Source organism: Chiroxiphia lanceolata, chromosome 6, assembly GCF_009829145.1.
Source record: "Chiroxiphia lanceolata isolate bChiLan1 chromosome 6, bChiLan1.pri, whole genome shotgun sequence".
Lineage (NCBI taxonomy): Eukaryota > Metazoa > Chordata > Aves > Passeriformes > Pipridae > Chiroxiphia > Chiroxiphia lanceolata.
The window spans coordinates 26,925,652-26,953,064 of NC_045642.1; the positions used below are offsets into that span (position 1 = coordinate 26,925,652).

A 27,413-nucleotide genomic window follows, 5' to 3' on the forward strand; every position below is an offset into this window, starting at 1 on the left:
GAACTGTAAATCATCAGTGATGGATGTAGCTGCAGAAGCAGTTAGGGCAGAAGGAAGGGCTTAGAAGCAAAATCCATTATAAAATGTCGAAGTGGGTGGTTTCCCTTGCTGAGGAGGGAGTCTTCTCTCCGGGCAGCAGAGGGAACACTGCCTATGCAATGTGGCCATCCCTCTGGAAGAGGAATTTGCATCCAGGTCTGTTGCCTGGGTTCTGTCCCATGTCCTACTCTCCTGCTCTCTAGAGTGATTTCATTTGGATGCTTTTCTCAGATCCCCAGAAAGGAAAGTACTGTAAACAGCTGCCAAGCAGGATTTTGTGTTGTAGAGCATACTTAAATGCTGGGGCCTGGTTAGATGATGGTATGTTTCTATTTTTCTCTGTGTGTGTGTGTGTGTGTTTTTAATAGGAAGAACATATTCTGTTCTGGTTGAGCGTATGTTACTTTTCTTAGTGTGCCTGTTAGTACAGTAACTCAGAGCCCACTCTTTTGCCCTGTTTATAAAGTGACACTGGTATTGTGTTTCAGCTGTAATGTACACAGTCTTGCACAACCCTTTGTAACGTTTTTAGAGTCGTGATGACCTTGAAGGTTTTAAAAGAAAACTGAATGCAAACTCTGGCACCATTCCTGTGGGTACTTAAGCGTGTGCTTAATTTTGCATGAGATAGTATGAGTGTGAGTAGTTCCATTTCACCCAATGGATATAAAGATAAGTGCCTCTGTGGCTGATTGCAAGATCAGTCTATGTGTGATGATTCATTTAATGCACCTAACTGTATTTGTGTGCATACCTTATATGTATATCATGCAGTTGTCTTCATCATGTTGTTTTGACCAGCTCAGCTGCACTTTGTCCATTAATCCATGTTTCCTGAATGTGTTGCTAACCAGTCCTGGGAAGCCTGGAACAGAGACCGTTTCTCTTTCCCTGTTTCACACACCAAATAAACACTTAACCAGAGAAATTCCATTTTTACTTTGTACTCCTGTCATCATCCCCAAAATTGGTTTCCCCTTTTCTTCCCACCTAAAAGCTCCCTGACAGAGCCTCCTCTGATCCAAACAAGATGCTGACCTGACATGTTCAGGAAGGGCAGTTTCATCTCTGAACTTGCAAACAGGTTTATGCAGGAATAAAGCTGGGTTATTTATACCCCGGGGGAAGAGATACCCGTTTCTGCAGAGGCCTGAGATGATGGTCATTAACTTTTCCACATCACATAACCAAAGATGCCATGCCTTTCTAGATACTTCTGACTTGTTCATTATACTTTCCTGCTCTTTAAAGTCCAGTCCTATTGGATTCAGGCATCAGAAAAGGCAAGCTTCTTTTAAGAACGAACATGTTAATCACATATCTGTCCCCCCTCCGCCCCCTGGTATTTAGCTGTTGCAGAGAAAAATGTGATGAAAGGTTGTTTTAATGTATACCGGAAAGACTGACAGAGCTGTGTTTGAAGCCCATGAGACACAATCTGGTGAAGGCATGGTAACTATCATCTGGTGCTTGTCTACATGTCTTAGTGGAAGGACCCTCTGTTAGGAGAGGGAATCTAGCAGACACCTGGTCTCCCTGTGGTCTGCTGCTTGCAGTTTGCTTACTGGAGGTCATGTTAAAACCTTGACCTAGCACTGGGACCAGTATCCTGTGGGGTTCCTCGCAGGCACCTTTCTCATGTACGTGTCACTGAGGTCCCTGCAACCAGCGCTGAGTTAAGCACTCTTGGGATGTTGGGCCAGGGCTCTTGCTCCTTGCTGTTCTGCTTTCTTTTCAGTGTGTGAGCTTATGGGTACTGGACTAAGGTCAGACTCATTAAAATATGGTAGCACTACTGATATTTTCAGTACAGAGTTTGCAAATAGAGCTGTGCAAATCTATCTCCTGTTTGTCCACTCTTAAGGTTATAAGATTACTTTAAAATCCAAGTGGATACAGGCAGATGCTCTGTGTGTTGCATGTCTGCCCTTATGCTGGCCCACACCCCGGTCACCTCCATGTGGTCTGTTGGCAGTCAGACACTATATCTTGATGTGACAAGAGCTGGCTGTTAACTTACAGCTATAAATCTGTTGGGGCTATAGTGGAAGTCTGTCAGTGCTGTGCAGGTGGCAACTGGCTTACTTAGCTTCTGGGTGGATAACTTAAATTTTTTTTTCCCCATCACAGCTTGTATTTCTGCAGTGGCAGAGCCTGTTCTGGTCGCAGTGGAGCAGCAGTTAACAGACTTTATGGGACATTCTTTCCAATTGCTGTGGTCTAAACATATGTACACCAGCATTGAGTTACTTCTGCCTGGAAATAAGCCACAGAGCTATATATAAAATATGTTTGAACTGCTGCAGTAATGTTGTTGGTATAAATAGAAGAAGTGGTACACCCAGGGCTTCCCTTCCTTAGAGCTGATTCAAGAAGACTTCCCAGATACTCTGTCTTCAGTGGAAAAGGCTGTAGAAGGTGGCTGAAAGCAATAACAAGATGCCATATGGCTAGCCTCCAGGGAAGAGCTTAAGTACTTGGGTCTGGAGCATTGGATTCCTGCTTGAAGGTTGCTCAGCTTTTTCCTCTTGTGGTGGAACATCTGTCTGAAATCCCACAGGGTTCAGTTTGCAGCAGCCTGGTCCACCAATGCCACGGAGTTTCGTCTGTGACAGTCTCTTAGTTTCTTGTGACTGAGTTTTCTTGAACTTTTGTCAGACATTTTCCTACTCAAGTTATTAGACAGGTAGTCCAGGTACTTGTGGAGCTGCTGTTATCATCATGTTGTGACATATTGGCTGCTGTAGAAGATTGTGCCAATTTCTGTGGTCCTTTCTGTCACTAATAGATTTTTCTCACCTAAAATGAAATTTGGGAAGTGACCTCTATAGAAATAGCAGAAAATGCTGATAAACACTGAGGAGTCAGTTGCAGCTTGTGGTTCATGCTAATTCCATCTTTAATCTCCAAGTGCTTCTTTGACTAATTTGTAAACAGATCCTTCCACAATATTGTCTCCTAAGTGCTCTATTGCAGGTGTCAATCTGCAATGTTCTGAAGACTTGAGAGGCAAGGTTTGCAGGTTGAAGTAGTGTCTTCTCTTAAACAGACTGATGCAATTAGAAGAAGAGAGGCAAGACTGTGGACAGATGGAGACATTTTTGGGGTTCAGCGCTCCATGAATAATTCTCTACAGTCATTTCCTTCTGCATTGTTTTTATGAGTCCAAATCATCAGCTGTGTTCTTTCAACTCTGACAGGCCATCAGCTCCGTTTCATCCAACACCTCTTCTCTGGTCAGTGATGGGAATTACAGCCTGGCTTCACACAGGAGCTAGTTCTAGTGCAGGGGTGACAGTAAAACTTGTATCCGGTAGTTGCCCACTACCTAGATGCCAGTACACCACAGCAGGGAGAGGACACAAGCTGCATAGAAGCTTTATAGATCTCTTTTTGCTGGAAGCCATGAAATACAGTTTGAGCAGACTTAACATAGTGGCTCAGTACAAATGTCAGTCAACAGGGATGTTCTGACTCTTAAGAGTTGCTTTACTGTTGTCTTACTGCTTGTCCTTCAAGTGTTTGCCTGCTTATTATGTCTTTTGTTTGAACTGCAGAAATGTACTTGAGACCGTAGTTCAGGTATTTCTGAATTACATGTGTCACCCAAAGTTATTTCTTAACCAGACAGATTCTGCTAGATTCTTCTGAGTAGGTGAATGCATTTAAAACTATTTACCAGAAAGTTATAGGAGCAGTGAATCTCTGCTGAAGACTGGAGTTCTGCTTTTTACAACAGCAATTTTTGCTGAGAACTAAACATGTAAAAACAGCAGTACTTTGTGAAGTGTTGAAGGAACAGAAGTTGGCTGTGTGCCTAAATCTAGGGCTTTCTGAATTTCTAAACAAGGGCAGCAAAGATATGGTGGTTATTGTAATGGTTTGCTTTCTTGAAGTACAGCAGGAGCCATGTGGTAACAAAAACAAAGCATTTTTTATGTCTGTGGATAAAAATTGTTTCCTCTGAGTGTGGTTTTACTTCCTCAGTTCTCATATTTGGTAATTCTACCCGTTACCCATGGTCCTGAGCCTAAACATAAGCTAGAGGAGACTTCCAGTGTTACTCCCTCTGTTTTAGGCTTTTAAGACACTTAGATGGCAGCCTATTCCCTTTTTCTTTCTGTTAAGTCACCTTTAAGGAACTCCTCAGTAAGTCAGCTTGTGTTGGACTACTGTACCCCTTGTTTACAGACTTTGTTTCCTACAGGAAAAGAAACTGAAAAGGTACTTGGGAAAAATCACAGGAGGAAGTGATTTAAGGGCAGAGTATGTGAAGAAGGAAAGTGGGCTGAATGAATGACTTAATGAATTTGTTTAGGATTGCTTTGTAGTTATCTTTATAACCTTTCGTCTCTCTGCGGTTTATTGTCTAATGGTGGTTTCCTCTGTGTGTGTGTGTGTGCACGGAAAAGAGAGAGGATTAATGGTGTTTCTTGCTGTTGACTCGCAGGGGAGTTTATTCAGGTCTTTGGGGTGCTGAGTCTAGGTCATAAAACTTGCAAAAAAAATTAACTATTTGGAAAAGACTGATCTGAGTTCTGCGTCTGCTGTGACTGTGGACAATGATTGCCTCTCCCGTAGCAGCAGTTTGCATCTTTGAAGCAGAATGATGGCTCAGTGGTGCGTACCTGAGTGAGCACGTGTGGGCTGTTGGAGTTGTCTGTGTTGGTGGCTGAGCAGCAGGTTAAGTGATTGGGACACTGTATTACTGGTGAAGGACTTTCAGCTGTACTGGAACAGGAGGAAGTGGCATCAAGGTTGTTAAAGAGATGATGGAAGTCAGTGCTTGTGCTGTTCTCTTGTTTTCTCAATCTTTGGCCTATGTTCCTATGTATCACTTCTGGGGGATGTGGTCTCCTTTCTGGCTGACAGGATGAATCTCTTGGGTGCTCAGTATGCATGTTGATGGACAGATGCAAAGAACTTCTTAATTCTAGGATGCATGAAGGGCAAGATGATAAAGGCTATTCTGTAAGAAGCTTATTCCGCAGGGCAGAGGACAGGGAAGAGTGCAGGAAGGGATTGCCTAGAGCCTGGCAGTGAGTGTTGGCTGGGGGTGGGCAGGAAGCTCAAGTGGCTCCTTCTGTATATCCTGTTTGGTTTGGGCAAAATAAAGAAATCTCTTATGCTTTCCTTTGATTCATTTTTAAGCATTCTTTAAAAATATTGTCCCTGGCCTTAAGCAGGAGTGAGATACAGTAATGGTGCAGCATGGTCCACAGGATAGCTGCTGGAAATTGGGAGCGATGTTATTCCCAATTCTACTGCTAATTTTTTGCATGATCAAGACATTTTACCTCAATGTTTGTGGGATGTTGCCACCTAGTCCTCTTATACCTGATTATAGATTGCAAGCTGTCTGAGAGTACATGTTGCTGCCTGCTGTAAGTACAAGAGGAGTCCATGTTTGTTGGGACTTCTTGTAAGTACTGTGAAACAGATACTCAGTAGTCCAGACAATGTTTAGGGAGAGATGGAATACAAATCTCTTTTCCTCCTGCCTCCTTCGGTGGGGATGTTGTCTGTGTGATAAATGGTGTATACTCACTCTGCTCCTCCTGTTGTATTTATTCCAATCTTAGCATCTTTTAAATGGCTGGTATATGTTTTTTTTAAATATAATTTAAATCAGCTTACATCAAAACCATTTTTCATTCACTGAGGATGAAAGTATGTACTTTCCCCCATGGCGTCACAGCAATCTTAGAGAGATGAATGAATAGGAAGACAAGGTGTCTAGTCATGGAGCGGTTCAGGTGTTACAGGCAAGATCCTTCAGGTATCAGGAGAGGTGAACTTTCTGACCTCCTATGGTGGGGACAGATACGTGCTCTGTGTAAGGAATCCGGGCATAAAAAGATGAAGCTTTTACGTACAGTCTCTTTAACAGACTTACAGTCTCTTTAAGACATTTCTTTAAGACACTGCCCTTCTCTAGAAGATGTGGTTGCCTTCCTGGCAATGGGGACTGGGTAAGTAGGGATGAGAGCTTAGGGAAATGATTTAGAAATGGCAGTCATAGACTTTTAGGACAGAATGGCTGTGTAAATCACTGGTGAAGGATAAAAATGGATTGATTCAGCATGGGGTTATGGTTAAATAAAGAAATCACAAATGAATTATGAGTGTTGCCTCAGGCAGGTTGATCAAAAGGCTTTTCTTCATCCTGCATAGGTCTAGTTTGTATATTTTTACTCTTGGACTTAAGATAGACCACTAAGTTCCCCTACCTAAGCCTTGTCAAACAGTACACAGATTCGTTCATACCAAAAATAAGCCCCAGTGTGAAGAAATTAAGGGGAAGGGGATTGAAACATGGTGCTGAGATGTAGCTTTCCTTCTCTGGTTCCCCTCAGCAGAGTTAACTGTGAGGAAGGCTTTCTTCTCCCTGTCTTTTGGTCTGTTTTCCCCATGTCCAAGTTTAGTTTGAGCGTATGCGTTGTTTATGGAGTTCAGCAGGAGGTGATTTAGGACGGAGCTCCTTGCCATGGCAGTATCAGTGTTAGAAGTGCTGTGTTATGGCCCCTGTGTTTGACTTCTCCGGAGTCAGGAGTTATGTGGTGCTGCCATGGTTTCCTTGGAGTGGATGCCCATGAAGCTGTGGACTTTTAACCTTTGGCTGTTTGCATTTAGCAGCAGGCTCAGCTCAGGATTGGGACTGAGAGGAGGACTTTTTCAGAGCTGCAGAGGGAGCAGCCTTGCCAGCCTGTGCCCACATCCCTGTTTGGCTCTTTTCCTTGTTCTTGTCTCATGCTTCTTGTGAGTGCTAAAACCTGGGCAAAACAGAGGGAAAGAGCCTTTCCTATCTGGGAACTGATGATTAACTTATTCTGAGAGAACCATTTGTTCCTGCTTGATTTCAAACCCTTATATGAGTAACTGAAACGCTGCCCAAGGAACTGTATTTATTTATTTATTTATTTATTTATTCTGTTTCCTCTCACTGAAGCACTTTCTTTGCCTGTATTCAAGCCCTGTGCATGGATTTGGAGGAGACTGATATGTGACACAGAGAGATTAGGGTAGTGTTGCAAGTTCTCCCATGTACCTAATCCTTGTATAGGTAGCTCTTGGCGCAGGGAAAAGTGAATTGATTCCATCTTCTACTACAAAGAAAAAAGAAAATCACTGGACAAATTGCCTATATGGGAGGGCAAAAGCACCCTCTATGTAAAGTCTGGTATGTTGTCTGCTCTCTTTCCTTGTGAAAAAGTAATGCAAACTTGCAAAGTGGAAAAATCCGGTTCCTGTGAAGAAGCGATCCTCCACAACGCCAGGTCCCAAGAGCTCAAGGAAGGGTTTGTTTGAAGCCTGCCCACACAGATGTCTCTCTCTCTTGTGTTCCACAGGGCTCAACTGCCTGTGGAGCTGCTCCAATTGGCTCCATATGCAGATGCTTAGTCTGGAATAAATCAGGATTGACCCTTATGTGCCAGCAATACCTGTAACCTGTTTAATGTTGCTTTTTCTTTTTTTATTTGTTTCATACATTCATCACAAAGTCTTCACAAATTTTGCTCACATCAAGAAAAGGAATTTCCCACACCAAAGTCAAAATAGCATCATGACAACGTTGGCAACGGTGGACAATTTACACTCGTTCCACCCATTGTCCCTTCACCACCCATGTATCTCTGGAGCTCAGATATTCTGAAGGTTTTGTGAAATCTCCTGAAAGTCTGAGTTGGGGTTGCTTTTATGGTGAGAATTATGACTGAATGGGAGAAGGAGGAGAAACCACTGCTTGTCATGCCTTTAACCAAGGCTAGTAAGGTTACATGGGCCTCTCCTCATCCTTGCAGTATTTAAGAAGAAATTGGACCTTGATGTGGTCATGGGGGAGAGAAAATTGGTGACCAGGCTTGTGTTAAGTGAAGAAACAGTAGGTAATTATTTAATGATGGCAGGTTGTACTACAGAAGCTGATAGGAAATTAACCCTCTACATATCCTCTTTTGCAGGACATGGAGACTCTTGCAGATGTGTGCTGCTGTCAGTTATAAATTCCCTCGCTATGGTTCCTGGTAGAGGTGCTTTTAATAGCCTCCCACCCACTCCCTGGGGCTATGCAATGGTATTTATGGCCTCTCTGGGACTGCCTTTCTCCAGGTGCATGAGGAAGAAGGCAGAGTGCAGATTCAGCACGTAGCCCCTGACAGCTGGGGCTGACGGGTCAGGAATGCAGTCCTGACAGCTGGAATTGGGCTGAAAGCGGCCAGCACGGTGGGGAGGCCAGAAGGGGAGAGCAGGCAGGAGAGGCTCTGTGGAGAGGTGAACAAATGAACGCACACATGATGTGGAAAGACAGCCTGCAGGGACTCTGAGTTGCTCGTGTTCCCTTTCTCCTTGATTTGTTCCCTGTTCTTCCAGCTGTCTGGCTAATTTTTAATTAATGTGTGCACACCCCTGTGCAACCATTATAGTGACACCTGGCAGAGCCATTAGAGCTGAGGCCCAGCATTTCCATTGGAATACCCCCCATCCCACCTCTGCGTTTATGCAGGTTTACAAATGTAATGTACTGCTTCCCATAACTCAGACATTCAAAACCTTTGGGAAAGTTGGTTTCTACCCACACTACTCTTGTGCCAAGGAGTGCCATTCATAACTCACATTGTGGGAGATTGTTCCCTGATATTCTTGAAGTGGTTAACTTGAAATCAAATTGCATAGAATTGGCAACTGCTTGTTGCAGATTATCATGTTCTGGTCAGGTGTTTTTCTGTTTTGTTTTGTCCCCCCCCCCCATCATTTTTTTTTTTTTTTTTTTTTTACGTTGGTTAAAATGTGAGGGCGTATTCAGTGATCAGACATAGCTCTGAATCCTTTTTCCTCATGAATGCTGCTTTAAACTGGGCATTGGCTGGAAACACCTTAAAACATTGCAACTAGTCTGTGTGGTGTGTTACATGAAATCAGTTGGTTGGTCTTGGAGTAGTTCCTGGAGGGTCAATTAGGCAATTGGTGAGAGTCTGCAGTGGTGGCTGTGAGCAGGACTTACGAGGCTTAGAGCGAGAGATGTGGAGACTGCTCTGTTAGCGCAGAGACATTCTGAATTGGTCATGTGTTGGAGCTTGGCTTATTACTGTTACCTTTTGCAGGTGGAATATTTTCAGTCTCCAGGCTTGTCAGGACAGTAGTCTGGTTGCAGAGGAACACAAGGCTCAGGCTGGAGAGGAGAGAGAGAATAGAAAAGCCTCTTTAAAAAAATTTTAAATATATACATATATATGTATAAAAGAAATTTAAAAGTGCATATTCTACATGCATATACAAAAGCAGGGGAACTCATTGGATACAGACACCAACTATAGAGCTGAGTGGTTTTGTTGTTTGTGTGCTTTTGTAAGTCAAATATCCCCTGCAGTTAATTCCAAGTCAAATATCTCCTGCAGTTAATTCCATCCACCCATCTTCAGCCCTCCCCCCGCCAGACCAACAATGTAAACCCCAACTCCCAAAAAAACAAACAGGCAGAGGAACCTGAGCCAAAGCCAGACTTTTGCATGTCAAACTCTAGTGCAAGATGAATATTTCACAGCTGTGTTATAAAGCCCTGAAATGAAGGCTTTGCAGTGGAAATGCTGACAGCCCCTTAAGTAGAACAGTATACTGTAATTAGTGCTCTGTGTTTAATGTGCCAAACTAAGCTCAGCAGAGCTAAATGTAAAACTTCAAGCCTTTGTTTTTCTGCAGCAGTAACAGATCAGACAGTGTGTTCAGACGGTGGATTAGAGCCTACAACGTGTGCGCTGTCCCTGGAGGTTAGACGTGCTTTTTTGCCGATGGGGCTCGGGGGCAGCAGGAGTGAGGTACAAACAGGACCAGCTGTGAGATTTGGCGCTCTGTATCAAGTTTTACTTATGTAAGATAGACAGCTATTTCTTAAATGCTGACGCTGACAATGTACAGCTACATTTTCAACATTTTCACGTATTGGGTGCCAGAGCGCATTGATACGACTTTGCTGTTGTAGCAGCATGGAAAACATGTTGGAGTGCATGCAGAGGTGCTGAAAACTGAGAGCAGAATATAGAGAGACAGATGTGAAAACCACAGCACTGTTGTGAAACTCAGGCCTGATGTTGGAGCTCCCTTGTTAGTGTATTAGACAGAAGAGCATTGGGGGTCTCAAGTCAAGCAGTAAGGGCATTTTTTTTAAGGCAAAAGAACAGATGATTATGTAGCCACTCCTCTGGCAAGATGGTTACTTAGTTGCAACTGGTTACTTGATGTGCTAAGGAAGGCTTTTCAAAGTAACAGTTGTGGGTTATGTATCTCAGGGATTTCTGTGTCCCCTGCTTTTTCAGGAGTGCGTGCCTTTGGACATACATTATTAATATGCCCACTTTCAGGCAGGAGAGGGATGAGGGCAGGCTCATTGTGCAGTGGATGATAGATGAACTCTGATGGATGTTGTCTTTTAGTGCTGACTCGATGCCTCTACTTAATTAAATGGATTGAAATGTTAACTCTGTTATACACAGGCCCATGGGAAGGCTTTTAAAATAGAATGTCTGGTTGTGAACATTTATTGAAATAGCCATTGTGGAATGAAATGGAATACTTGTGGTGCAAGAACTCCTTTTGAGGATGCTCCTGTTCATGAATAAGTTCTCACAAAGGCATGGAGAGGAAGGGGCATGTTGAAATCAAACCGTTAATTCAGGAATAGGATTTCCCTTTCCATAGGGGAGCAGACAGGAGAGAATGAGGGATAAGTTTCCAAATGCAAAGCAGCAGGAGTTCTCATCTGTGACTTTGCTGAGCGGGGCGACCTTTTTTTTGTTCTTTGTAAATGATCCTAGATGCCAGAAAGGCAGATTGAGAGTAAGGTATTAATGGGGAAAAAATGGATAACAAACCAGACTATATTATTCTGCTCTGTAAACATTTCCTGTGACCACACCTGGAAAGCTGTATGTAGTCTTGGTGTTTCTCCTTCATCTCAGGAAGGATATAGTGGACTTGGAAGGTGGTTCACAGAACTGTTGAAAGATATGAAATGGCTTTTAGGAGAGCCATAAACTAAGTGAAGACTCTTGTACTTGGAACACAGATGACTTGGGGTGATAGTGTAGCTCTTTGCAAAATCACGAGCCACCTAAAGGTAGTAGGTGAGGACTGACTATTCACTGTCTCTTCCTGTACAAGAACTGAGGCATACCAAATGAAACTATTAGAAGGGAGGTTTAAAACAAGTAATGAAAGATGGTTCTTCTTGCAACATATACCAGATCGATGGAATTCCTTGCCAAAAGATGCTGTGAGTGCTAAGCTTCTGTAGGCAGAGTGGATAAGTTCATGGTAGAGAATTCTACTGAAATGAGTTAAAACCTCAGAATATCTATTTTGAGACTGGAAGACTGATGGAAGGTGACAAAGAATTAAATTTTCTTTCCCTGCTCTTAAACTTCATCGGTACATTTCTTTATGATACTGTTCTTCCTGACTTTTCTCCTTCACTTACGGCTGCAAATGCAAACATGAACCAGGGCTAGATATTGGTCTCTGATCCAAGATGGCCAATCTCATGAAGTTTCGAGCAGACACACCTGCTTGGTGGACATGGTTTTCCCAGGCTGTAGCCTCCTGCCTAATGCCATAGATACTTGGACATAGAGGCAGCTCTGTACAGTAACCCCAGTTTTATCCCCTTGGTTGTCATTTTGAGCACCAGAGAACTGCAAACATCCTCTCAAATGCTTTGCTTCTTTATTTCCATGCTTAAATACATTGTGCTTGTAGAGAATGATGAGATTTTGGGCCCAAAAGAGAATGTAGAGAGCAGGAAGTGAGGTGATCAAGTCAGAAAACTCTAATTTCTTTAGCATATGAATACAGGAATGAAGGGCTGAAATACTAAACTCTTACTTAGTCATTTGCTGGTCTGCAGAGGATGGTGGGGTGAGTAGCAGCACCATTCAGCCTACAGTTGAAACTCTTTGAGGGATGCCTGGTTAAAAATGGCTTTCTCTTGAAATTTTCTTTTTTTTTCTTTCTTTAAGAGGAAGGCAGACTGGGGAAATCTGCTTGTGGGCAAACAGGCACAGATACAGGAGCTCCTACCCGGCAGCAGTGGTTCAGCAGTGAAACAGTGCAGCTGTAGGGAGAGTACCTGTGAGCGCAGGTCAGGCAGGACTGTCACTGTGACTGGGTTGTCCCTTCTAACACCTGTTTTAGTGGAAATTATTGCTGTGTTGGCTGTGTCTGCTACTGCTTTCTAACAGCATGTTGGCTGGATGTGCAGCCCTCAGTGTTTGCCTTCTGTACCTGCTGTGTGGCTTTGCAAGTATAGATGGTCCCAAAGGAATGCAAACAATGAGAAGGAGGAAAAGTGTTTGCAGGGGGGTGAAGTTGGTCCCAAAGGAATGCAAATGATGGGAAGAAGGAAGGTGTTTACAGGGGTTCAAAGTTGGGCTGATCCTTGAGAGATTTCTGTGTTGTCCTTTAAGCATGTGGAAGCAACTGTTTGTGATAACTTCCTCAAAACAACAGAAAGAGCTCACACTTGCTCTCTGAGACCTAGGAGCAGCTGTTTGTGCATCATGTTTCCTGAAAAGCCAAACAAGGCTGGTAGGGACTGTTTAGACCAGTCTTTCTGAAAGGATTATCTGCATCTCAGTAGTAAGGCAGAGATGGCATGGCTTTTTCACCCAAGCATGGGCTTTCCCCACATGCTGTGTGGGACCATGCCTGATGAAAGCAAGGTCTGCTCTCAGATACGCCCTTTGACTTTCAGGTGGGATTGGGCTGCAGTGAAGCCCCTCTCTCTGGGAAGGCCTGACTGCCATGAATACCTGTTGGTACCTCGAGTCCTGCAATTCAGGGCTCTGCTGGTTTGGTCCTACCTATCTGGCAGTGTTGGGATTTGATGTGGAAGGAACAGGGTAAGTGATCTGCTTAGGCATTAAAATTTCTTCACACATTTGTGCAACTCGAAGTAGCCAAATTTAGATTTAAGGCTGTAAAATGGGTAAATATCAGGTTTTGCAAGACACGTGTTAGCTGCACAGGTTTTGGTGCCTAAGAGTGTGTATTCATCTTCCAAACTTGAATAAAAGTTGACCTTACAGGAATGGAGATGGAGTGGTTACAGATGGCATAGTGGCAATGCAAGGTGAGCTGCGGAACGGTGTGTGTGGATCGATCCAATAACTTTTGCAAGTCATGTAGAGAACCTTGACTGAAAGTGCCCAATACTATTAATAGAAGGCTCGAGATGAAGTAACAAATGCAGGTAGCCAGCCTCCTCTCCTGCCTCTAATTTAGGTACACAAAATGACAGGTTTAAGCTTGCAGTTGTTTCCAGTCTTGGATGAGGATGGTGAGGTGGCCCATTAATTGCCTATGATGGCCTGAGCAAGCAGTGACATATCTCATGATTGTAGGATGCAAATTGGGCCAAAATGGCAGCTATTGGTAATGCACCCAGTATCTCAGATCTCCCCATGGTTAGCTCAGATCAGACTTAGAAATATTTGTCAGGGCACTTATTTCTGATTGGGATGTTCTGAAGTACCACTTGGGAGACCTGTATAAATGGAGGTGGTTACAGCTGTGTAGGACTTGGAGACTGCCCTTACCACAGGAGGAACTGGGTTCTTACCTTGTTGTAAGTGGTAACTTCAGAAGTGGGATAATGGCAGACCTGTATCAACAGATTTTCCCTTTACTGACAAATCTTAATTCCAGATTAGGAAGTTAAAGTTGATGTACTTCTGCCCTAATTAATTGTATTAAAAATTTCTTCATTTTAGCTGGCAAGTTGAGAGGAATCCAGTGTTGTTAGCTATTGTTTTTTCACTCTGAAATGTTTTTCATTCTGCCAAGTTTTGTGACAAGTGACTGACTATCTCTTGCCCTTACGTGACCTACGTTGGAGGTTGGTCAGGGGGATAAAGCAGTGGTGTATTGTGGGTAGGATGGTGGGAGTAGAGCTCACAAGTGTCATAAGACCACATTTAAAATTTATATGCACTCCTTTTTGATGCAAGTTATTTTAATACTCAAGAATTATCATGTAAAGGTGTTGTAAGAGCATCCATTGGATAGGCTCGTAGGGTTGATTTTTGGATTCTTTAAATTAGGTATTTTTTAAAGCTAAGACTTAAGGCAAAAGAGGGAAAGCCTTTTCCAGAAAATTAGTTATGGGTCTCTGTATACAGGTATCTGTTTATGTGGCACTAGGTCTGTCAATACCCAAGGTGTGGCCTTGATAGTTGTCTTTTTCTAAAGGAACAGGTGATCCTTTGCAGATCCTTGGAGGCCAGAAGATACTCACTGGCTGTAGAGTAACTGGACAAGAAAACTTAGCTACTTTAATGTCAAGCTATGTGCTGACCGTAGGAGAAAGGCAGACTTTCCACCTCCTAGCATAGCCACAAATTGTCTATTGGCAAAGCACCAGGGGACCTCCATAGACTCCAGAGTGAGAGAGGAAGCTGGAGCAAGTGTGACATTTTGCTGTTGGTGAGATTAGAGTGTCCAGACAAACCAGGTGGTGCTCCTGTTTGGTTTCTCTTCCTCTTAAAGACTCAGAGGAGTCAGATGTTTCCAGACCACCAAGTGCAGAGTGGGCTTTGGAGGTGTACCTGGATTGCCAGTGAAAGGGATAGTTTTTCTTTTACCTGGCTTTGAGTTTCCTGTGGCTTTCCCCAGGCTGGCAAACAGAAAAACAAACAGAAAACAAGAAGTAGAACATGGTTTTCTGCTGCTTTGGCCTGCTGGGATGGCAGTTGCCATGCCAGGGCTTTCTGGCATGAGAGAATGGAGGAGGATGTAATTAGACTGAGTAGGATAAGGGAGGAAGGAACTGTTCCCTCCAAAACAGGCTGCTGTTAAGGTCAGCTCAGCTCAGCTGGGGTGTGAGTGCACACTGAGAGGCTTGATAAATGTCCTTGCAAAGCAAAAACATACCTGTTGGTGAAAGCAGGTTGCTGAATTGCTGCTGAATATCTGCATAGCCAAGGTCAAGCAGTGTCTTTTTGGATGGTTACAATTACAGTCAGCCGGAGCTAAAGCCTGTGCTAAGCAGTGTAATCACAGCATTGCTAAATTGATGTTTGCTGACAGCATCAAGTAATTGGTGCCTTATCTAGATGGGACTACTTGAATGGCACATGTCTCTTCCACTTCCTTCTTCCCTGTCAAAGATGCGGTTTCTGTAGGAATTTGAACTTCTCCTAGTTTGGGAACTGCTGATATGAGGTAGAATCTCAGCAGTAGAAGCACTGAGTTCTCTCTCTGCATTTTTGAAGCTGCTTTAAAAATAAATGTATTTTGAAGTATTGTTAACAAGTCTGGAAGAGTAAATATCCTCCTAACCTTCCTCACTTCTCTCCCCAACCTTTGCAGTTTTGTTCCAATATTAAGTTGAAACAAAACTATTTCCTTTCTTTACTGATGGCTTTGTAAATGCATTTTTAATTGTATCTTCTTATTAAACAAAAATCCAGTGGAGTTTTGTAAAAGCCATGTTTTCAGGAATACTCATTTTGAAAGGGAAGGGGACAATTTGGTGTTTTATCATAATGTTTTAAAATCTCTGGGGTATATTATTACTAAGAGGGAAAAAAAGACCAAGTTGTTGCAGAGATTAGGATATGAATCTTCTACTTTCCATGTCACTGGTTTGAAGGCAGGCCAAATTTAAGAAGCTGAAAGCATGGATAGCTCATGTTAAAGTGGTTGAAACAAGGTGGTTCTCTGTGTGGGGTTACTTCTGTCACCTTATCTCGTAACCTGAGCCATGAGCTCAGTGAGACCTTGTTTCTTCACCCTACAGCTGAACTCCTCAGATCTGGTAAGGCATGTGGTCAGGGTGGCGTGGGAAACCTGCTCCACCCCACCTTTTGTGCACCATGTTGGTATAAATATAAGATGTTAGTCTTCAGGGCAGCTATTAAAGACAGTAGTAATTATTACAATAGTAACTTCTTATGCTGCGTCCATGCCCTTAGGACCTTAACCAAATATACCTTAGATTACGATAATTAAAAAGAGAAGACTGATCCAGTAAAATACTTGAGTTTGGCACAAATAACAATGCTGAAGAGGAATGTATGCAACAAATATATTAGAAATAAAATCAAGCTGTGCAAATATAAAGGAAAGAGAATAATTTTGTGTTGGTCAAAACAGCCCCAGGGCTGAGAACTGGTTTGTGCTCAGAGGCTGAGTCCTTTAATGCCACAGATTTTGTGCAGTGTAATCCCACTGCAACCTTTTGCTATGGGGTAATTGCTGAATTCTAATGCTTTCTGTGCCAGGGAGCGCTCACCAAAATATTAGGTCATGTCCATCTGTCACCCTCTTCCCATTTTGTTTTTTTGCTTTTATCTGCTTCTTGTCACAGAGGTCTTTGTATCTCCCGGGTAGCTCTTCCAAATTGCATTTGTTTTCTTTTCCTAAAAATATTTCAGATCTTTGCCTGAGGGGGCTTCAGGGCATTTTAGGTTGCTGTCTCTTGCATGGGTCATTGTTATGCAGGCTTGTGAATGTTTAAGGTGATCTGTCTCAAGATTCCTGGGAAGGGATGCCCTAGTCCACTGATTGTGGTTTCCAATTCAAGCACTGTGGGAAAAACTGACTATTCAGTTCCTAGGAATACGAGGCTGGGACTAGGCTGAACCACCTACCACTGGATGGAGGAGACAAAGAGAATGGATCAGCCTGGAAGCTGTTCATGAAAGACTGAAGTTCTAGAGATAGTGGTATCTCTAGAAATATCCAGAGACAGTGGTTTGTTGCTCTTACTAGGAGGATGGGAATTTGCGGTCAGTGAATGTGCATCCCAACTTCTCACCAGTCCTATCTGCTGCTTACAATCCTCTGTCTTTGCCACGCTCTGACAAAAGAGAAAGCAATAAGTGGATTGGTAACTCCTTCTCTGTACGCCAGCAGTATTTTGCTATGCCTGTTAAGTGGGGTTGCTTCTGTACCTGGATGCTTCTCAGTGAATTTCTAGGAGCCAGTGTGAACTAGACCATCAGCATTTGTGCACAGCTCTATTTGAACTGCACTCACATTTCATGATACTTCTTGTTTTCTTTCTTGTATGCACTAGGTGACTTTGGAGAAAGTGTTGGGCATAACCGTGTCAGGAGGAAGAGGATTAGCCTGCGACCCCAGAACTGGCCTCGTTGCTTATCCGGCAGGGTGAGTCACTAACCACATTCTTCAAAGCTAAAATAAACCAGGACTGATGCATTAACATAAAGATTCAGGGTGTTTCTGCTATGGTCTTATATAAGACAGCTATTTGTTGTTCTTAAAACACCAGAGAATGATGCGAGTCAGCACTGTTAGCGTAATTGGCAAGGGAGAGGGATTGCATTGTCAGGTTTTAATGGGATCCCTTTTAATGGAACCGCTCTCCTTCCTCTTGCTCTAAGATGGAAATTAAATACATTTTGTGGGCTTTTAACTATGTTCTGTAGCATTGTGAACTTACACATAACTCAGTGTGATTCTCAAGCCAGTAAATAACTATTGGAGCAAGTGATGCTTTCAATGAATTGACAAAAGCCTTCTTGTATGTGCCCTGCAATTTATGACTTCCAAGTTCCTCATTCAAATGTGAGGAAAGATTTCAGGCTTACAGCCTGAACCCACTTGGATCCATGTGGATTCTCTGGAGTGCAACACATCTATCAGCTGTAGCCTAGGTCCAAGTAGAGATATCCAGAAGAAGACTTTGATGGAGACCAAAAGAGCTACTTCTAGAGAGATAGATGAGGGCTGGAGGGGTCTGCTGGGTTACAGGAATCAATATGAGTTTGGCTTTCTTTGAGCTTGTTCATTCTGCTGGTCAACAAGCTAAAGGAGAAGTCTAAGGGCAGTCTCAAAATAGTGTTGCATGGACATACTTTTAAGACATGAAAGCTGGAATCAGAAAAAAGGAACTTCCACAGCAATTGTACATGATGTTTTCAAGGGTACAAGAAACATGCTAGCAACATTTAAAGATTCTGTGTTTCTGGCTAGAATGAGATGGAGTCAGTGAAACTGGCTAGAAATTTTTGCCTGTCCTGGTGATATCCTGTTTCCCAGAATCACAGCATTGTTGTGGTTGAGGGAGCCTCTTGAAGTCATCTGTTCCAACCCTCGTGCTCAAGCAGGGTCACCTATAGCAGGTTGCCCAGGACCATGGCCAGACAACTTTGCCGTATCTCCAAAGATGGAGATGCCACAATATCTCTGGACAGCATGTTCCAGTGTTTGATTGCTCTCATAGTAATACAGACAGAAGAAAAAAAAGTACATGTGTTTACTTTCTGCCCATTGCCTCTTTTTCTGTCGGTGGGCAGTTTGATATCCATATCAGTGTTTGACAGCATCTTTTATGCTTGAACTCTTTGGAGCCAGGCAAATATGTTCTAGTGTGTGTTGCCTCTTCCTCTGCATCTTTTCTGACATTGAACATGTTCACACTTGGAGAGGGCAAGGAGAAAGAAGAAAACAAGTGCAGTACACAGATATTTGGGGCTTTTGCATAGCTGAAGATAGATTAGTTTTGTTGATAGCAATGTCCTATGATGAGCTTGTGTGTGCCTGACATTGATTTAATTAAATGTGAATACACCTGGGGATTCTTTTGGTTAATTAAAAGGTTATATGGTTCCTTAGGGCTTTACAGGGAAATTCCTGTTCTTACTTGTTGGTGGTAACATCTCATGGCCTGGGCAGGAAACCTGCCCTGTCTGGGCAGGAATATAGTAGATGTAATTTGTAAAAGATTAATGGTTTATATGAGTTGCTGCTTTTGTTCTATGTCTGGCCTGTTTTGTGATGCTGTTGTGATTTACTGTAGTCAAGGCTATCTCTAACAAGCATTAGTTAACGAGTCAAGACATGAGAGAGGTACTGGTGCAGACCTCACTAAGTTGATGCAAGTTCAGTTTGTTGTTTGAAGTTTCAGTTTGTGCAGTTTATGTTTTACTTGGATTTTTTCCCCATTCTGATTTCCAGTTAATTTCTCTTGATTTGCAAGAATCCTGGCCTTTCTGGCTTTATTTTGTTTATATTTGTTTATTTTGTTTCTATTTGAATTTCACAGAATCACAGAATGGGTAGGACTGAAAGGGGCCACAGTGTGTCATTTTGTCCAACCTCCCTGTTTAAGCAGAGTCATCCTAGAGCACATTGCACAGGATTGTGTCCAGACGGTTCTTGAATATTTCCAAGGAGGGACACTCTACAACCTCACTGGGCAATATGTTCCAGTGCTCAGTCACCTGCACAGTAAAGAAGTTTTTCCTCATGTTCAGGTGAAACTTCCTTTGCATCAGTGTCTGCCTGTTGCTTCTTGTCCTGTTGCTTGGCACCACCAGGAAGAGCTTGGATCCATCCTCTTGATACCCTTCATTCGTATGCTTAAATACATTGATGAGATCCCCTCTCAGTTGTCTCTTCCTGGGACTGCCCAGCTCCCTCAGCGTTTCCTTGTATGAGATGCCCCAGTCTCCTAATCGTCTTTGTAGCCCTCCTCTGGACCTGCTCCAGAAACTCCATGTCTCTTGTACTGAGGAACCCAGAACTGGACTCAGCACTTCTGGTTTGGCCTCACCAGGGCTGAATAGAGTGGCAGGATCACCTCCCTCAACCTGCTGTCAATGCTCTTCCTAATGCACCCCAGGATACCATTGGCCTTCTTGGCCCCCAGGGCACACTGCTGGCTCCTGGACAGCTTGTTGTTCACGAGGACCCCCAGGTCCTTCTCTATAGCACTGCTCTCCAGCAGGTCAGATCCCAGCCTCAACCGGTAAATGGGGTTATTCTTCCCAGGTGCAGGACCCTGCATTTGTCATTGTTGAATTTCAGACAGTTCTTTCCTGCCCATCTCCAACCTGTTGAGGTACTTCTGAAGGGCTGCACAGCACTCTGGGGTATTGGCCACTTATCCCAGGTTTGTGTCACCAGTGAACTTGCTGAGGAGGTACTTTGTCCTTTCATCCAAGTCATTGATGAATAAATTAAACAATACTTGGCCCAATATTGAACCTTGGGAGACACTACTACTGACAGGCCTCCAACTAGACCCTGTCACACTCATTACAACCCTCTGGGATCTGCTATTTGGACAGAACTGTCCATTTACTGGACGTCAAAGCTACTTACATGAGTCTGATGTAGCAGACGGGGTATGGCTTATGCACAATTGGCTCATGACCTGTCCATGCAACCTGGTCATCTTCAACTGTGCTCCAGTGATTTCCTCAGCCCGCTGCTCATGTACTGAGGTTTTGCAATCCTGACATGCAGATGCTTTGCTCTTCCAGTCTGTCCGACCCCTAAAAGCTGAATTTACGTAACAATTCTGTATTTTCCTAAGAACACTTTCAACATACCTAGATTCATTTGGTTGAGATCAAAACAGTTGCCCTAGGCATCCTGACTTCATCCACATTCACATACAAGTAACTGCAAATGAGGACTTGTGCATGAGAAGCCTCGCTGTTCTTTGAGCATAATCTTAACTTGAGTCTCTGGTTTGCCTAAAGTAATTCTTTTAAAAAAAGTGATTTTTTTTTTTCTGAATTTTCTCTTTCCTGGAATTTCTGAATCTCCCGGGAAGTTTCTTAAATTGCTGAAAGAAGCAATTCCCAATGCAACCCAAACTCATTTCAACTCTTCAGTGGTGCCAAAGAGCTGTGTTACATTATTTTTCCTATTCTTCTTACTGCCTTTTGCACCTCTTATCCTTTCTCCTCTTTGACCCTAATGAGGCTTCCTTTCTGTCAGTGTGTGACAGGAGCTGTGCTGGTCTTGGTACTTTGACCCTTTTTTTGTGGAATGCTTTTGTTATAGGAAACCATTTCTCCATGTCTCACATAAAGAGCTGAACAGGCCAAGTGCTTCAGATATTGTAGGCCACCACTTTCATATAAGGCTGTTGTCTTGGGAGATAAGACAACATAGGAGAGAAAATTGCATCCTCTCCAAAGGTCTTGCATCTACTGACTGCACTCACCTGTTCTTAGACTGGCTATTTAAATAAACACAAAATTGCATAATTGGATCTCTGTTAGGATTATGGAGTGAGTAACAAAGTCATTCTTGGAGGGAGAGTGAGTGGGACAGAAATGTACTACATTTTTTTACTTCTTGTTGCAGGACCAATGCTCTGTCCTCCTTTGCTTTCACTTCCCCCCCCCTTTGCATTTTCCATGCTCTTCTCTCAGTTTATTCTTTTGCTTTTCTTTTTTTTTTTCTTTCAGTAGCTCTGTTTCCTAGAAACAAGAAGGGAAACAAAACTAAGGAAATCCTCTGAGGATGACTAATATTAAAAAATAAAAAAAATGGATTGTGAAATGTCTATCATTTAAATTTTAGACCAACTGCTCAGATAGCTTTAGTCAGCTTATCTGCTTTTGGGTTTGGTGTTGTGTTTACTGTTGTTTTTTAAGTCTTGTTAGGTTGGCGTGACTGACTGATTTATTTTACTTTTCATTGTTCTTCTTTGCTTGGTTCTCAGTTGGTCACAATAGCTGGTTGGGAACCCGATCTTCAGGTGAGGCACTTGCCTGCCTGTGCTTTTTCTTCCGTAGGAGCAGAAAAGTAGTACTTGTGCTTTCAATGTTCCATGTCTTTTAAACATTATACTGTTCTGTTTTGGCCAGCTTAAGCATCTCCCTAGCTCTGCTCATCAATTTTGATTCACTCTGATAGATTTCAGGGATTTTTAATGTTAGTGTTCCTTGCTGGGAAAAATGGTATTTGATATATAGCAGGTGAGATGAGTTGATCAATCTCAACCTGCTTATTCTTTCCCCTTTCAGCTCTCTAGCAGAGGTCTTTACGTACAGCAACTCTTGCAGACACGGGTTTAATATAGAGAATTCTCTCTGAGACATAGTGAAATGAGTTTCTTTGGCTTTCTCTCAGAAATTACTGTAGCCATGACAGATACAGGTCCCTGGCTAGCTCTGTGTGTGCACATAGTATGTTTGCTGAACAAATGATTTGGATGCCCCCATATTCTGTCCCATTTCGGAATGAATCACCTTGTTCGTAGATAGGAGGAGAGGAATAATAAAAGAAGCTTTATGATCAAAGTTAAAATGAAGATACTGAGTCTTTTTTTCCTGCTATGTTTTGCCACAAGATCTTGTTGAAGAGTTAGACTTGGTCTTGGTTCAGCTTTCTCACTTTGATTTTTTTTTTTCGTTTTTTTTTGTTTGTTTAGTTTTGGGGTTTTTTTTTGGTTTGTTTTTTTTTTTGTGAGATAGGACAACTAATATTCAGAAGTGAACAGCTGTATGAGTGTTCAAATCAGAAAACTGCACAACTGTCAGGGTAAAATTTTATTTTACTGCTGCTGTGCTGTGCATGCTGGATGTCAGTGCAGCAGCCTCTTGTGCCAACCTGCACTGCAGCAGCATCCAGCCACAGTCTCATCTTCTTGTTTCACTGTGTCTTCCACTGTTCCACGCCTCATCCTCAGCTGATTTGCAGTACCAAGTGGAAGCCACTTAACTCTGTCAGCCTTTCTGAGTCATACCTCTTCTGGCTCCTTGTCTACTGATCCAAGATGTGTCAGGTCCTGTCTGTATCACAGAGAGGAGAGGAAGAGGGTGAACAGGAAATGAGTGAATTGATTTTAATCCATCCAGAAGCCTGTGCAGCATGTGTGGAGCTGTCTCACACAGCTGAGTGGTAAATCCCACTGAAAGAATGAAGACTTTTCTTTTCCAGAAGTGACTGTTGGTTTGCTCCCAAATACCCCTTTCCAGTTCTGGTGGATAGACTGTAAGGCTAAGTGGTTTCCAGCCCATCCATGAAGTCTCTTGTAAAGTTTTAATCATAATTTTCCATCATTATATAGACAGATCACTAACCAACTTAATAAATTATCAGCTTAGGGCAATTTCCCTTTACCTTAAGCTGCATATAACGCACAATGGAAGAATAACATTTAGGATAAACATTGTGTAACTTTACCAGGCATGATGTTGCCTTGCTCCTTCTTTCCTCCTGGAAGTGGAAGGTTTTGGTCAGTGATGTACGGGAACTAATTATAAGAGGCAAATCTAGTAGATGATTGACGGTGAATGAGGCAAAATGCTGTTCTGAACTGGGATCTAAGACTTACGACCATTGTGGTCAGGTTAGAATGGGTGGTGACATGGACAATGAAATCCTAATTTGTAAGATGACAAGTATTCCTGCCTTATTTCAGAGCCTGTTTTTATTAACTAATTGATCACGTTGCTTGGATGCCACAATGGTAGTTGCTTTTGTTCACAGAAGGAATCCACTTCCTTACAGAGTCAGTCTACCTGTACACAGTACATGTGCAGCTTGAGCAAAGCTTTACTGCTCTGTGCAGGTATGGTTCTTCACTAGTTTTTTCCTAGCATAAATGCTAATGGACTGTATCCCGAATGCAGCCTCAAGTGGTACAGGGATATTGAAATACTTGAATTGCTAGGTTGCCAGTAGATATATTCATTCAGTTCTGCTGGTGCTGCTTCCTTCAAGTTTACTTACCCAAACCTGTGAAAGAGAATTTCTGTGCTTTCTTTCTATGCTCTTCTCTAAAAGAGAATCCTGCGGTTTTGTAAAGACTGTAGAAACCTACCCTAAAGTGAAGAGAAGGTCCCTATGTATGGTTCAAAGCAAATTTCAGCATCTTTGGTCACAGCAGAGGCAGTTTGCTTTGTCTTCCTTGAAATAGGACAGTTGCCTTTCAAGGATTAGACCTCTTTCCCCTCCTCATCTCCCAGGAATGTGGACTGTTGTTAATGCATTTCTTCTGTGAGGCTACTGTGTTTACATGGCATCTGGGGAAATTTTCTAGCTGGCACAGTTGTGGTGGTAGACCCAGAGACAAAGTGAACAACACCAGGTTTTGGCATCCAAAAAGATGATGAAAAGTAGACAAACCCTTCTCTTTCCTTCCCAGCAACAGCAGATTTCTCAGAAGTAGGGATACTTTGTTTGACTCTCAAATCTCCCTGTCTTAAATACCCACTGGACAGAAAGGAACATATCTGCACTGAGGCATGTAGACCTGAAGTGTAAAATACTTCCATTCACCACTTGCCCTTATTAATCTAGATTAGATAGGGAGGGTGGACTGAGGAAGGCTGATGCAGTCTTCATTTCTGGCAAGTGAGCAAAGTCTTGTCTTTGCACTTGAGACAAAAGAATGGAGGTCCCCTTTGCAACAGCGCTTTATTCTCAGGCCAAATAATCGTAACTGATATTTTAATTTGCAGAGGTGGATATAAAGGGGCTATGGCCTCTCCCCTGCTCTTTTCCTATTGACCCATGACATTCACAAGTAACAGTTATGAAGTTCTGGAGCAATTGCCTGCTTCCAGTCTTGGTAGCAGCTGGGTCCAGTTCTGAATCCCCATCTTTGCACTGAGGCTGTGCCTGGTGGAGTAGGGTCAGTCTTACTTGTGTGAGCTGTTTATGTCCATACAGCTTGGCAAGAATTTCTACATTGATTTTTGCTTGGTCTCCCTTTTTGTGAGTACTGGAGGCTCTTCCACATTGAATCCACGTTTCTCTAATAAAACTGCGCCTAAAAAGTAGAATTGTTTGCTGAACAGTCATGTATCGATCTAGTTCAGCTCTAATCTCACTTAGTTTGGCAGAAGAGAAGATGAAGAAACAAATGAAGCAGTACTTGCAATCACCTAGAGCTGCAGGCAAACATCCTTGGTCTAAGCCCTTGGCAGAATTGGAGTCAAGCCTGTCAAATTGACTTCCAGGCAGTTTTCATCAGCCAGTCCCCAAGTGTGTGTGTGGGGCTGCTTTTGATCTCTTGTCTAATTAGTCTAAATACTTTACCTTCAACAAACAATGGATGGCCCAACATTTGGTAGAATCTTAAATAATGAGGTAGCTGCAAAGCTGCAGACCTGTTGTAAACCAGAGGAAAAGGGAGAAAAATAGGACAAACCCTCAAAATAGCTGGACAGAAAAGCTTCTTACTAAACCTGAGGGACACTGTCAAGTCTGCCCTAAGTGCTCCTGTCTGTGCTGCATTGAAGACTGCAGCACTGGGGTTCTGCCACACAGCTGGAGGGAAGGTGTTGGGAGTGTGAACCCCTAAGTCTCACAGCTCAGCTGCTGGCTGGGAGTTAGTTAGTGCCATCTTTGTCAGCAGTGGAGTAGCTCTTGTAGTGGACTGTGGGAATGTTGTGGGATGCTAGGCTTCAGATCCTGCATGATTTTTACCTTGTGTCACACTTGGTATTGAAAGACTAGTCAGGGCAGTGACGATGTTTGGTGTTGCCAGGTCCCTTTGAGAGAAGCTGCTGTTCAGCTGTACATAGAGTGCGGTTCTCCTGTGTGCAGAGTTTCTGGTTACTTCTCCAGAGTGCCATATGTTAATCCAACCTTCAAGTTACAAGGGGGTGGGTCGCTGTTCTGTAGCTGGCTGCTACAGCCTTGGGACAAATAGAGATGAAATGTGATGCTTTATCCTACAGTTTCTATTTGAGGATCTGGCAGCAGCAATAGGTCTGATATGGCATCCTCCTTCAAGCCTCCAGGTATGAATGTGTCTGTTTATTCCCTGTGTTTCAACAGAAGCCGTGTGATATGAGCCTTTTTTCCCAAAACTTCCTTTGTGCACTCCACTTTATCTGGGGTGAGCCTGTACTCATCCCTGCTTCTGTGATTCCTCCTTCCTGTCAGGCACCTGGGAAAGACTGGACTGTGCAGCTGAGCTCCGTGTAGGAGTCTGCTGCTGCACCTTTGTCTTGCTATAGAACCCCCTGCCCCAGGAGGAGCAGCAATCTGTACCTACTCTTGCAGCCTTTCCAGTGGGAGGACCCACACTGTGACAGGCAGTACTCACTCTCTACACTCAAGGGTGAATCAAAGTTGAAGTCTGGTAGTCCCTTTGTAGCAGTTTGCTGCTTTTTGTAAGAAAAAACCCAAAACAGCACCAGCCAAAAAAACCCAACCAAACAGCTAAAAGCCACAACAGGAAGCCGTGGCTTGATTAGATTGCCAGATGGTTTTTGATGTTTAGATTGATGGGAGAATTTTTCAGGGAAATGGTCCAACTGAAATGAAAAATTTTGGGAAATGTTTCACAAATTTCTTGACAGGAATTCTGTAGAGAGAGGGAGTATATGAGTGGGACCAGGTGCCTTCTCCCAGAAGGTCACCAGAGCAGCCTGAGGATCTCCTTAGGATGTGGGAAATGCTGCTTTCAGTTGAGCAGAAAACTGGATTTAGTTCAGAGGTGAACTGGTAACTCTAATCTTCCTTCCCATTCCCACCTTCAAAATTGCAGGGCTGGGGGCAGGAAGATCATAGAATCACAGAATTTGGATTGGAAAAGAACCTTTAGAGGTCATCAAATAACACACATCTGGCAGTGAACAGGGACATCTTAACTAGACCAGTTTTCTCAGAGCCCTGTCCAACCTGACCTTGAGTGTTTCAAGGGATGGGGCATCTATGAGCCCTCTGGGCAACCTGTTCCAGTGCTTCACCACCCTCATTGTAAAGAATTTCTAATTTAAATCTATTCTCTTTTAGCTTAAAGCCATTAACCACATTTCCTATCACAACAGGCCCTATTAAAAAGTTTGTCTCCATCTTTCTTGTAAAAAGTTTGTCTCCATCTTTCTTGTAAAAAGTTTGTCTCCCCTTTACATATTGAAAAGCCACAACAAAGTCTCTGTGGAATCTTTTCTTCTCCTGGCTGAACAACCCCAGGTCTCTCAGCTGAGAGAGGAGGAGAGGCGCAGGAGAGGCACTCCAGTTCTCTGGTCATTTTTGTGGTTGAGCTCTGGACCTGCTCTAACAGGTCCATGTCTTTCCTGCACTGAGGATTCCAGAGCTGGATGCAGTACTTGATGTGGGGTCTCACCAGAAGAGTATTGTTCTGTATTCTGTTATGTTGCTCTGTATTTGGAATGATACTGAGTTTGTCTGAAGGACAGGAAGACTTTTCTGAAAAAAGCCAGCAGTGGAGAAGAGGCAATGTGTTGTAGAGCATGGGGAACAGACTTCATTTCTTTCTATTTTTAGTCTGTCACAGGACTGGATGGTAGAGAAAATCACTTTGCTTCTCCCAGCTCGCACCTTTTTCTAAAAATAAAAGTGACTTTTTTCTATTTTCTCCCTTACAGAACTGTAGATAATAGGAGCTGGGTATTAAACAGATGACTATATTACCAAAAAAAAAAAAAAGATGGTGTGTAAGGTCCTGTCTCGTACACCAATCCTGACCTGTGCTAGTCTGGACACTCTTCTCCCAACACCACACGCTAACCATCCTTCAAGGTGGTAGAGTCCACAAAGACACGTTGTGCTGGTTTTCAGAGCCTCTGCAGTGTGCTGCTGCTGCTGAACGTCATACAGCTGGTTCCATCAATGGGACATGAGCTCAGCTGACG

The 27,413-nt window shown here is 43.1% G+C and overlaps 1 protein-coding gene across 5 annotated transcripts in view; it reads left to right on the forward strand.

The window, feature by feature from the left end:
* The window catches only part of MAPKBP1 (mitogen-activated protein kinase binding protein 1), a 102,695-nt gene that overhangs the window by 11,889 nt on the left and 63,393 nt on the right, over positions 1 to 27,413 (forward strand). For all 5 annotated transcript variants that reach the window (XM_032689766.1, XM_032689769.1, XM_032689770.1 and 2 more), the window contains exon 3: positions 17,108 to 17,199. In XM_032689766.1, the coding sequence (XP_032545657.1) occupies positions 17,108 to 17,199 (92 nt within the window). The remainder of the gene's footprint in view (positions 1 to 17,107; positions 17,200 to 27,413) is intronic.